Raw genomic sequence first — 11,655 nt, 5'->3', positions numbered from 1 at the left:
CTGCCTGGGACTCCCCCCTCCCACATGAATAGCTCCCCTTCTCCAGAGACTTCTTGATCCTGTGGGCTCGTCAGCCACCCCCCCAAACCCACCCACCCCACCCCCACCCCCTACCCCCCCCCACCCCCGCCCCCAGCACCACAGCACTTACTCCCCTGGGTGGCTGGTGCAGGGTTGTGGCACACACTCAGGCCAGGCTCTGAATCTTGATTCCCAGCTCAGACATCAACACGTGTGACCTGGACAGCTTCTGCGGCCCCTCTGTGCCACTGTTTCCTCACCTGTAAAACAGGGGAAACAGTTGCTCCTACCACAGAGTCAGTCGTGGGCAGTGGGAGGGAAAGGAGTTAAAAGGTAAAGCACTTAGAACAGCACCTTGACATAGTGTCTGCTGGCATTAACATCTGTTTAGATGTTCTCTCCCTCCAGGACTGGCTGATGGAGGTTACACAGAGAGATGCATCCAGAAAGGTCCAGCGAAGTCACCTCCATCCCCCACGCAACAGCACAGGGCATACGAAAGGCCCTCAAACCAAATCCACTCATTTACTGAGTGCCTTCTGCATGCCAGGTACTGGGCTAGTACGGCTCCGGACGCAGCTGCTGCTGCTGCCTCCCCACAGATGCTTCTTGCCGGTTTGTCGGTTCCTGATTCACGTCCCGAAGGTGGGCGGGTCAGCTGGCGGTACTTCTCGATGGTTTGCAACAGTAACTCCCGGGCTGCGTCTTCATGCTCCTGGGCTTCCCGAACCCGCGCCCACCACGTCCAGCTGCCCCCGCAGCTCGGGTTCTGTCTCCCGTGCATCATCTCGTTCGTCGCTTCCAAGTCCCCCACGGCCTCTCTCAACTCTCGCGCTTTCTCTTCTAGACTCAGGTTCCGGTCTGTTAACATCTCCACCACGTCCTCGGCACCCAGAGCAAGCAGCATCCGCGTGCTCCCTGAGCTCATCGCTGGTGCTCTCTGCCTGGCTCAGCTCCTCCTGCAGACACTCCCGCCGTTGACTCACAGTTTCCAGCTCTTGGTTCTTCTTTTCCACGAGCTTCTGGAGTTTCACGTGCTCCTGCTTCGCCGAGGAAGAAAGATCCCTCGCCAGGGCACCCTTCAGGCGGGCGTCCTGCCCCGCAGACTGCTTGAGCTGGTAACTGGACGCTGCCCCGTCTGAGCCCTTCTCTTCAATCTCAGCCTTGAGGATCTCGAAGTCCGTGCTGAGCTCGTCCACAAGTTCTTTCAATGCCTCCACCTCCCGCTGCGGGGACTCAGCCCGCTCTTCAGCCATCTCCTTGTCCACAGTGGCCACCTCGATGGCATCAGCAGGGTCGGCCGGCTCATCGAAGTAACGTCCCCTCGCCTCCCGTGCCTCCTTGGCTTCCTTCCGTGCCTCCTGGAGGACCGCCTGCTGCTCCTGCATTTCGCTCTTCCATTCCTGCACCTGCTCCAGCTGGATCTTATGTGTCTCCAGCTCTTTTAGCTTTGCCTTGTCTTCCGCCTGTTTCAACCACGGGGTCTCCAGTTTCTCCTCCAGGTCCCGCACCGGGGCCCTCAGCCCCTCCTCCTCCTCCTCCTCGGAGGGGGAAGGCAGTAGGGGTACTTAGCTCCAGGAGAGGTGAGAGCCGGTGTGGGGATGATGGGTGCTGCCAGTGGAGTCTGAGCGGGGGTGCTGGGCTCGCTGCTGCTCAGCTCACCTGCTGATGCTGAACCAGAGGGACCCAGGCAGCTACCTAGTCGCAGCCACCCCCAATGGAGCTGTGAACAAGGCACCGTAAGAAGAGTAACATCTTGGGGCGCCTGGGTGGCTCAGTCGGTTAAACATCCAATTTCAGCTCAGGTCACGATCTCATGATTCATGAGTTCGAGCCCCGCATCAGGCTCTGTGCTGACCACTCACAGCCTGGAGCCTGCATTGAATTCTGTGTCTCCTCCTCTCTGCCTTTTCCCGGCTCACTCTCTTTCTCTCTCTCTCAAATAAACATTAAATTTAAAAAATTAAAAAAGAAGAGTAGTGTCTAGGCTAGAAGTTCTCAAACTTTTTGGTCTCAGAAAGTCTTTTTTTTTTTTTTTTTTTTTTTTTAATTTTGAGTGTGTGAGCCAGAGGAGGGGCAGAGAGAGGAGAGAGAATCCCAAACAGGCTCCACGCTCTCAGCACAGAGCCCCACACAGCTTGATCCCACGAACCAGGTTCCATCCCATGAACCAGGAATTGGAGGCTTAACCGGCTGAGCCACACAGGTACCCCGGTCTCAGGAAATCTTTAACACTCTTAAACAATTTCAGGATCCCAGGGGTATTCTCCTTCAAACGTCCCCTCTCTGTAAAGAGAGCTTTCCTACTATTCTTTTCTGGTCTTAGACTTTATTAAACTTTTGCCTGCTGTTCAAACAAAAAAAAAAATTCAGGATCCCAAACAGCTTTTCCATGTGTAAATACCTATTGATAGTTATCATATTAGAAACTAAAACTGAGAAATTTTTAATTTTTACAATTTAGTAGTTAATACATTTTGTTTTAAAAAAACAATAGCAAACTCATTACATGTTACAAATAAAAGGACGTGGGGGACCCTTGGCCCAGTGACGTTGTCAGAAATGCTCTTTTTCACTGCTTTATGTTAAGTAAACATTTCTAAGGAAAACAGTCGTATTTTCCAAAGCAAAACAAAATCGCGGGAAAACACTGATACGGTTTTGCATTTTTGCAAATGTCTTTTAACGTCTGACTTAATGGAAGACAGTTTTTCATGCCATACTCGACCTGGCAGATATGCTGCTTTGGTTGAAGTACCTGAAAAATACTCCCCTTGCACACTTTTCCTTTTTCAGAAAAAATATAGTCGGAACACTCCGCTCCGCCCCGGACCTCACCCACCACGGAGCTACAGGACGCGAGAGGCTGGACCAACCAGCCTGGGCTGGTTTAGGACGGCTTCTGGGAGGAGGCGTGGCCTTGTGCGCAAAGGGATGGTTGGATTGGGATTGGACAACAAATGCGTCCTTCTGCAAGTCGGCCCCGCCTCCGGTTCCCGCCCCTATTTCCTCTCAGTAGTAAAGTGGCAACCCCAAACGCATGCGTCCTAAGGCAGGCGGGCACTTCCGCCCGCCCACCCCGGAACCTCTGTTCTCGCTCGAGTTTCCGCGGAGAAGCTCAGGGAGGCCAAGGCGGAAGTAGTGTGAGCGTGTGGGCGGAGCTGAGTGTAGCCATGTCCGCGGCCCTGCTGCGGCGGGGCCTAGAGCTGCTGGGGGCGCCAGAGGGTGAGGAGGGTCCGGCCGGGGCCGTGCAGCGCGGGCGGAGGGGCGGCGGGGGCGGCGGGCTGGATCCCCGAGGGTACGGAATGATCCCAGCCAGGCTTGGCCCCGGTGCGATGGAAACCCTGCGCGCCCTCCGACCCGGGTGCATGCCTCTCCCTCTTCCCCTGCAGCCCCCCAGGCCGCGCCAGGCCAGGCCAAGCCGAGCGGAGCTCCGGTGAAGCGGACCCGGAAAGCGAAGGCTACCCAAGCCCAGAAACTGCGGAACTCGGCCAAGGGAAAAGTGCCCAAGTCTGCGCTTGGTGAGCTCGGGAGGGGGGCGGCACCCTGGAGGAGGGAGCGCTTGAGGCCGAGCTTGAAAGTTTCGCCAGGCATTTCTGGAACACCTGGTGTGCGCCGGGCGCGGGGCGGGATCCTGGGAATACGGAGAGGAACGAAACGCATCTTCCCGGAGAGTGTAAGAGCGAGGCGGGGGGGAAGAGTGCTCTAGAGAAAATCGCTCATGCGGAGTTTGGAGGAAGTTAGTTACTTTGAGAATTTTCAAGAAAGAAGCCTGGTAATGACATTGTGAACAAGGGTCAGAGGTGGGAGCGCCTAACAAAACAGTTAATATTCTGTGGGCCTGGTGCTGTTCTAAACCCTGTATAAATAAACGTTCGCTCGCTTGATTCCTTGCACAACCCTGTGAGGTCAGTGCTGTCGTTACCCCAGTGTTCAGATGCAGAAACAGACACCTGTCCAGATGGTATAGTAACCAGGCAGTGGGTCTCCAGAGATTTGCTCTCCCCTACTCCGTTCAGAGGGAGGCAGTGTGGCCTGGGCAACTGCGATGGTGCAGAGACAGTTGGGGGGGTGGGGGGGAGCATTGATGAGCTTCAGTGGTGAATTGGCTGCAAGGAGGATGGAGGAAGAGGGAGACACTGAGAACAGAGCCTAGTTCTAGTAGAGGATCCAGGGGGATACGATTCCCCTTAAGGAGACAACAGACGTGGGGAGCGACGGGCGTGGGCTGGATGGTGGGGTATTCTGACCTGTGGCAGGGCTTGGTGAGTTCTAGTGTGTCTTTGAACCCCTGGGGCCTGGTATATAAAAGATGTTCAAGTGATTGTTGACAGAGCTATGAATTCCAAGCAGGAAACCGCATGAACAAAAGCGTGGAGGCAGGAAAGTGAGCCGCGTTTGAGCGCCACCGATGTTGGTGTGAAAGAGGAGTGTAGGGTGCCAGAGGTCACCTCCTTTATTTATCCCGGCCCTTGTCCCCCCAACCTGCCACTGTACATAACTGATGATGAGGGGACTCTCGAGCCTCAGTGACCGAGCTAAAGAACCTCTGTGACGGCCACCTTGGTGTGAGCTGCGTCATCTCTCGCCTGGGTTATTTCAACCACCTCTTAACGTCCATCCCCCCTCCCCACCACCACCACACCCAGTAATCTTGTTCTCGCCACAGTGGCCAGAGTGATCCTGTGATGTAAGTCGGACCTGTCTGTCCTCTGCTCCACGCCCTCTGGTGGCTTCCATCAGACATGGTGCCCAGTGAGGTCCCGCATGGTCTGCCCCCTCTCCAGCTTCGTGTCCTGCTCCCCACGCCAGCCATTTTCTGTGCTCCGAACACATGGACCACACTTCTTCGGGTTCTTCGCGCGGCCTGTTCCCTCTACCTAAAATGCTCTTCCCCAGATGTCCATACACTCTGCCTCCAGCATTTGCTAAAACGTCAGTTCAGTGAGGCCTGCCGAGACCCTCCTATTTAGAATCCCGGTCCTCCCCCCTTGGCATTTCTCATTTGTCTTTACTGTGCTGTTTTTCTTCATGATGCGTATCACGCTCTAAAATACCGTTTCCCTTGTGTACCGTGTCTCTTCGCTCTGGAACGTAAGCTCCACGAGGGCAGGAGTTCCGTTCTGTTTTCTGCTGTATGCCCTGCACCTAGAACAGTGTCTGATACACAGTAAATGCTCGGGCCTTATTTGTTGAATAAGTCACTTGAGCATCTGGGAGCCAGTGGGGGGGCTTTCAATGGGATCTGTGTGGAGAGCCCGGGATGTTGGAGTAACCTAGGGAGGGGACACAGGGCCTCTGGTATGGCTGGTACAGGGGGTGGGGAGGAGATATCAGGAGGGGATCCGGAGGCCCCCAAGGGAGTACATCAGAAATGATTCCTGTCCGCCTGCCCTCCACAGCTGAGTTCCAGAAGCGAGAGTGTCAGAGCTACCTCGGAGTAAACCTGAAGTTTATGACCAGGGCAAGAAACACAGTGGCTGAGTCAGTCACCCAGCAGGTTTGTCAGAGGGGTGGACCTCGGGGAGGAACCTGGGCGGGGAGAGCCATGGGAGTCCCTGCCCGGAGCGCGGAGCAGAGGTTGGGCCCCCGCTCTGGAAGGCAGAGAGCAGAGCAGGGCTGCTGGGAGGCTGGGCCTGGCCTTACTCCCCTGTTTCCCTTGTGGGCCCCAGTTGGCTCCTCTGTAAGTGGAAGTGGTGTGCCCCGCCTCCCAGGACAGCGTGGGAGCCGGTTGAGAGCGAGGCACTTGGTCAGCTGTACCAGGCTGTGCAGCTCCAAGGGCAGTCCCTCATGCGCCAAGAGTCACCACCCAGGGATCCTGACTCCCCCACATTCCTAGATTGTGCGCCAGAACCGGGGCCGCAAGGCCTGTGACCGACCTGTGGCCAAGACGAAGAAGAAGAAGAAGGCTGAGGGCACCGTGTTCACTGAGGAAGACTTCCAGAAGTTCCAGCAGGAATACTTCGGCAGCTAGGCTCCCAGGAGGACGCAGCGGGAAAGGCACTCAGCCCGTCTCCTCCTCTGACCTCACAGCTTCTGCTGGCCCCAGGACCCTGCCAAGCCGCCGGCCTGGCACAACGAAGCCTGGGGACTAGAGCCAGGGCAGGGTGGCTAGAAAGGGGACGGTGAGCTGGAAGCCCTGGGGAGGATACGCACTCAGAGCACAGCTGACTTCTGCAGGAGGGGGTCGTCTACCTGCCAGAAAACATGTCTGACTGTTTGCTTTGGCCCGAGGAGGGCCTCTGGGCTGTTTGCTGTGGAGAAGCCAGTCACTAGGCCCCCAGGGCCACACCTCTAGGAGTAGCAGGAGGGCTGCTGGGCAGGCTTCCGGGCTCTAATAAACGTGGACCCGAGAGCCGTGTGTGCTGCTGATCTGCCTCGGGTGGTGTCTCCCGGTCTCTTCTGTCACCAAGGGGCCTGTCCCCATCTCCCATGGTTCTTAGAGCTCCGGGTCACAAGCCCTCCAGTCTGGGGCCGCAGGGGTGGCTCAGTCGCTTGAGCTTCTAACTCTTGATCTCAGCTCAGGTCATGATCCCAGGGTCATGGGATTGAGCCCCGTGTCGGGCTGCGTGCTGAGCATGGGGAGCCTGCTTAAGAGTCTCTCTCCCTCTGCCCCTCTCCCCCACTCTCTCTCTCTCTCTCTAAAATAAATTTTTCAAAAAGTTCTGCAGTCCAGCCCCAGTGCAGGTGCCCCCTCCCCCACAGCGGAGAGCAACTCACCCAGCATCTGCTGATGTGCCCAAGAGGAGCCCCCTCACCTGAAGGTGGCAGCCACAGCTGACAAGGGAGCCCTTGAGAAAAAGTAGCACCCATAGCAGCTGACTCGGGGTTTCGGGCAGTGGGAGTGCGGCTGCCCTGTTGCCCAAGGCTTGTGCTCTTTTGGGGGGCGACTCAGAAGGTGAACTCAAGAAACAGAGCATCACACCGAGGTCTGTGCCCAAGCGGGAAGATGGGGCTGGGTCCACACCACCATGAAAGGGCAGGCTGGGGACCATTCCTGGCAGGCGCGTGCATGTTGACCGAGCATGAATGAGTGGATGTACCGACCAGCTGGGTCTTCAGGGTGGAGGAGACCAGTCCTGGAAGTCCAGGGCCTCTCCGTGGAGGGGTTGCGGGCCTCATGGGGAAGAGGGCCCTGGATGCCCCGGGCAGCTCCATCTGACTCTCCGCCCTGCAAACAGGGCCCCAGAGGTCACGTCCAGCAGAGGACTTCAGAAAGGCCCCCTGTGGCTGGGCCAGCTGGGGACCCACAGTCTGCCAACCCAAAGTAGGTCCTGTCCAGAGGAGAGAGGGTTCCACACCCCACACACGTGCCCCGGGGGTCCGTTCTTGGTTGTTAACGGGCTTTCCATCCTACCTGGGGACAGAAGGGGGCCTGCAGACCTGCCTGAGGCAGAGCTGGAGCCTGTCCTGTGTGCAGGTGGCCTTCATCCCAGCAGCAGGAAGCAGACCATCCACCCAGGAGGCCAGGAGGGCCAGAGAGGAGGGTGCCGTTACTCCAAACCCTTATCAACCCACTTTTCCTCAAATGAGCTGGTTCCAAAGAAGGGGAAGACGGGTATTCTTCAAATTCTCACTCCTGCCTGCTGAGCTTTAACGACCCCTATGTGGAGAGAGGGAGACGAACTTGGATACCCTTGCAGACCCCCTCCCTTCATCTTTTCAGCAGCTCGGCAAGAAGCTGGCTCAGCTGTGCAAGCACTCACGTGCTCACGCTCCCTGGGAAGAGGGGCTGACCAGCCGCTGACAAGGACACACCTACTGTTCCACAGGCACCCTCGGGTGCCCTGTTTCCAGTTTCCAGGTATCAAGCGGCTGGCCTGGCTCTACGGCAGGGAGTTTGCAGGCACGAGAGCCGGGGTTCTGCTGCTTCTCTGCTCGTGGGCTTTCCGGCAGTTGTTTCACCAGTGCCACGTGGCACTAGTGAGGTGGGTGTCCGTGCTCCTGAGTGACCAAGCTAGTGCTCACCGCTGAGATTCTGGGCCAGCAGGTCAGGGGAGGACTCTGGGATCTAACGGTCACCCTGGCCAGTTCTGGTACCAGCGGTCAGGAGGTGGCAGAGGGCCCAGGAGAGGCTGTTAGAGGCACTGGGGAAGCGAGGATGTGCCACCATGGGCGGGGGGGGGGGGGGACGGGTGTGCGTGCAGAAGTCACGGATCAGGGGGTGCAGCTCCAGGACCCGGTGGTTGACATCAGCTGGAAAAGGAAGGGACAGGGCTCAAACAAGAGGACGCTGGGTTGCCACATTCCCACCAGGACTACAGACCCAGAGGAGGAGGCCTTGCCCAGTTGAGACATTGTGAGCAGATACAAAGCGCCTGGAAGCATTTGTGTCTCGCGTGGTTTGGGGGGACCAGGCTGAGCAAAGTTTCAGGAACTCACGTGACCAGGGGGAGGGCCCCAGCCAAGGCTACCTGTGGTTTCCACAGTGGGGTAGGCTGTTTGAGCCGTCTACACTTCCTGCTCCTTGATGACTGGAAGGGTTGGCCCAGGGGCCAGGTGGGAGTGGGGCAGGACTGCCACGTGGAGCCTCGCTAGGGCCCAGCCACAGGCCTGCCCGGAGCTTGTGAGGACAGAGGGCTGGGTTCCAGCAGGAGCCGGGTGGGTCCCCATCAGGGGACTTCCTCTGGCAGAGCGGGGGCAGGGAGCCCTCTTGGAGAGGGAGGTGGGACTGTGGCACTCATATCATGTGCCCATTCGTGAGTTTGCTGGGCCGGCTTTCTTGGGGTGCCTTCCCGTCTACATCCACAATTTTCCAATCCTTTGAAGGCCAGGACAGACACCCATCCCTCCAGGCAGCCTGCTGTGACCTCCCACCCAAGAGTCCCTGCTCCTTTCACTGAGGTCACCCAGCCTCACACAGTCCTGGGTCCTGGAGCTGTCACTGTCTACCCCGTGTAAGCATCCACCTGCCGTCCTCCCACCGGACTGAGCCACCTTCCCCTCGCCGTGTGGTGCCTGGTGCGGGTGTGCTGCCTCCTAGGGCCGCTACTGGGGGTGGGAGGGAGGCTTTCTGTCTCCAGCTGGACTCCCTCCTGGTCTCCGGCCTCTAAGTCCGCTGCCTCCCCACCGTCCCCACCTGCATGTCAAAGAGGCGCGCCGAGGCTGAACACGTCCTCTGCCAGCATCCAGGGGCTGAAATGAAAACCCTGCTCCTCCCCTGGTTTTCTCTGTCTCGGGAAACGGAAACCGCCCTTCCAGTTGCTCAGCTGCCATTTAGTCCCCTCTCTCACACCCCTCGTCGGAGGCTGACTTCCTTGAGCTTCAGAATCTATCCAGGCCCTGACCAGCTCTCCTCTCTCACCCGTACTGACCCCAGCCCCATCCTCTTTTCCTGCCCACCTGCCATTCTCAGGCCATCAGAGGGACCTCTTGAAATGGCAACCAGTGTATCACTCCTGCTGCAGGGACTCCCCAGGTCACACAGAGGAGACTCTCAAGTCCCGTCAGGGCTACTAGGCCCTGTACCCTGTGCCTGTCCCCCGCTGCAGGCAGCCCTCCCCCCCGACCCCCTGGGCCCCTCCCTCCCTCGTCTCCTGCCAGCTTTGCCTCCCTAAACACCCATCTTACGGGCAGATCCCCCGACCTGAGTACTCAGCCTGCCCCACGGCCATCTAGCGTCACATGTCTCACTTTAAGATTTCAAGTAATTTCTACACCCAGTGTGGGGTTCAAACTTACAACCCTGAGATCAAGAGTCGCATGCCCCACCGACTGAGCCAGCCAGATGCCACTAGGTGTTTTATCCTTACTGGTGGTCTCCCTCACCAGAACGAGAGCAGAGACTTGGGTCTGTTTTCCTCACCACAGAATCCTCGGCATCCAGGACAATGTCTAGCCCACGGTGGGGGCTCATGAATAGTTGCAGAGAAACACGAAGGCCGTTCCCTGATCTCCAGCACTTGCGGCCTCATCCTAGGGGCGAAACAGGCGGCAATGCCGAGAGCTGAGTGGCTCCTGCCTCGGTACAGGCAGCAGAGGGCTTGGAGCTGAACCAGGAGCACCCCACCCCCACCGCACCACGGTAGAGCCCAGCCCCGGGGCTGGACCTCGGCCTCAATCCCGCCCCCTGCCCCGCACCCCTCCCTCTGTGTGGGTCTCTCTAGCACTGAGACCCCACGTGGCCTATCTGTACAGGCCTCGGTCATTGTCTATACCAGCTGCCCCTGGACCAGCATCCACCTGCAGCCTTACCTCATTAAAAAAGGCACGTTTGGGGCGCCTGGGTGGCTCAGTCGGTTGAGCGGCCGGCTTCGGCTGAGGTCACGATCTCGCGGTCCGTGAGTTCGAGCCCCGCGTCGGGCTCTGTGCTGACAGCTCGGAGCCTGGGGCCTGTTTCAGATTCTGTGTCTCCCTCTCTCTGACCCTCCCCCGTTCATGCTCTGTCTCTCTCTGTCTCAAAAATAAATAAACGTTAAAAAAAATTTTTTTTAAATAAAAAAGGCACGATCATCAGATCCTCCTCACAGCTCCTAATGAGGATTATGAGCCAATAACCGCAAAGCTCTCAGTGCCAAGCGTCAGAACTCTCAGTGACTATTAGCAGTAATCATTATTACGTGCCAGGCACTGTCATGGGTCCTGGAAATACGGAAATGAACAAGACAGCAAGATCTCTGCCATCGGAGAACTTACACTGTAGTTGGGGAATAGGAAATAGGTAGGGTCATGGAAAATAACAGTTAAGGCAGAGGGGCTGGGACATTTGCAGAGTCCTCTTGGAAGGCCTCTGGGATGACATATGAGACCTGCATGAGAGAGGGAAGGAGCTCTGGAAAAATCTTGCAGGCAGAGTTTACAGCAAGTGCAAAGGGCCTGAGGGAGGCATGAGCTTAGCAGAAAGATGCAGGAAGGCCCTTGTGGCTGGAGCACAGCAAAGAGTGAAGGAGGGCGAAGTCCGAGCATGGTCCCTGGTCTGAGCCTACAGACTCTACAGGGGCCTTTGCTGCCCACCCCATCCCTGCCTTTTGTGGTTTGAGGAGTCTTTAGCTACAGGGGCCTGGGAAGGGGCATAGCCCAGCATCCTGGCCTTAAGCCTTTAGTCTGCACTGCCCTTCAGGGCACCCCAGGGAAAGGTTTCCCTTCAAATGGGGGAGTGGGTCACTGTCTCCAAGGACAGAGGATCTCACTGGCACTGGATGTGACAAGGTGGCTGGGTCACTTCCAGAGCTGTGGTCTCTCTCACCTCCTGTCAACTCTCCGTGTCCCCCTCCTGTCCCACCCCACATGCCCCAGGCTGGGGCAGCTGCCCAGTCACACAAAGCATAAGATACTGTTGGGGGTAGATAGAAGGAAGCACTTGTAGTCGTAGATTCTTATTTCCTGTTTCGGATTTAAAAACCGTGAGGTCACAAAGCTGAAGTGAGGCACAGAGCACGGGTCACAGGTGACAGCTGTGCTCACGTGGGGGCCTTTGGCAATGGCTGTAGGCTCCCCACTCTCCTCCAGCTCCTTCCCAAAGCCACCAGGGATGATCCACGTGGACAATGGGTGTTATCTTAACAAAGCCTCCACGTTTGTGGTCTGTGGCACACCACCTTAGCACCCACACACGCTTTCTCTGAACTCCCAGTTTAAGACAAGTGTCCGGGGTCCCCCTATAATCCTTCCTAGAAGGAATTATGGAGCCATACC

The 11,655-nt window shown here is 57.4% G+C and overlaps 1 protein-coding gene and 1 pseudogene across 1 annotated transcript; one reads left to right on the top strand and one right to left on the bottom strand.

Annotated features, from left to right (window-relative positions):
• Positions 1–579: 579 nt before the first annotated feature.
• On the bottom strand, positions 580–3,196 carry LOC124502000 (dynactin subunit 1-like; annotated as a pseudogene).
• Positions 3,144–6,376, top strand: RPS19BP1 (ribosomal protein S19 binding protein 1). The gene is made up of 4 exons (XM_047067058.1): positions 3,144–3,246; positions 3,414–3,542; positions 5,424–5,521; positions 5,861–6,376. Exons 1-4 carry the CDS (start codon positions 3,195–3,197, stop codon positions 5,993–5,995), a joined length of 414 nt encoding a protein of 137 aa, XP_046923014.1. The 5' UTR covers positions 3,144–3,194; the 3' UTR covers positions 5,996–6,376.
• The last annotated feature ends 5,279 nt before the right edge of the window (positions 6,377–11,655 follow it).

Source organism: Lynx rufus, unplaced genomic scaffold, assembly GCF_022079265.1.
Source record: "Lynx rufus isolate CCGP_SWC_20201006 ecotype Redwood Valley unplaced genomic scaffold, mLynRuf1.p SCAF_7, whole genome shotgun sequence".
Classification (NCBI taxonomy): Eukaryota; Metazoa; Chordata; class Mammalia; order Carnivora; family Felidae; genus Lynx; species Lynx rufus.
Note: the sequence above shows the minus strand (reverse complement) of the source record. Positions and strands in the feature narration are given on the sequence as shown.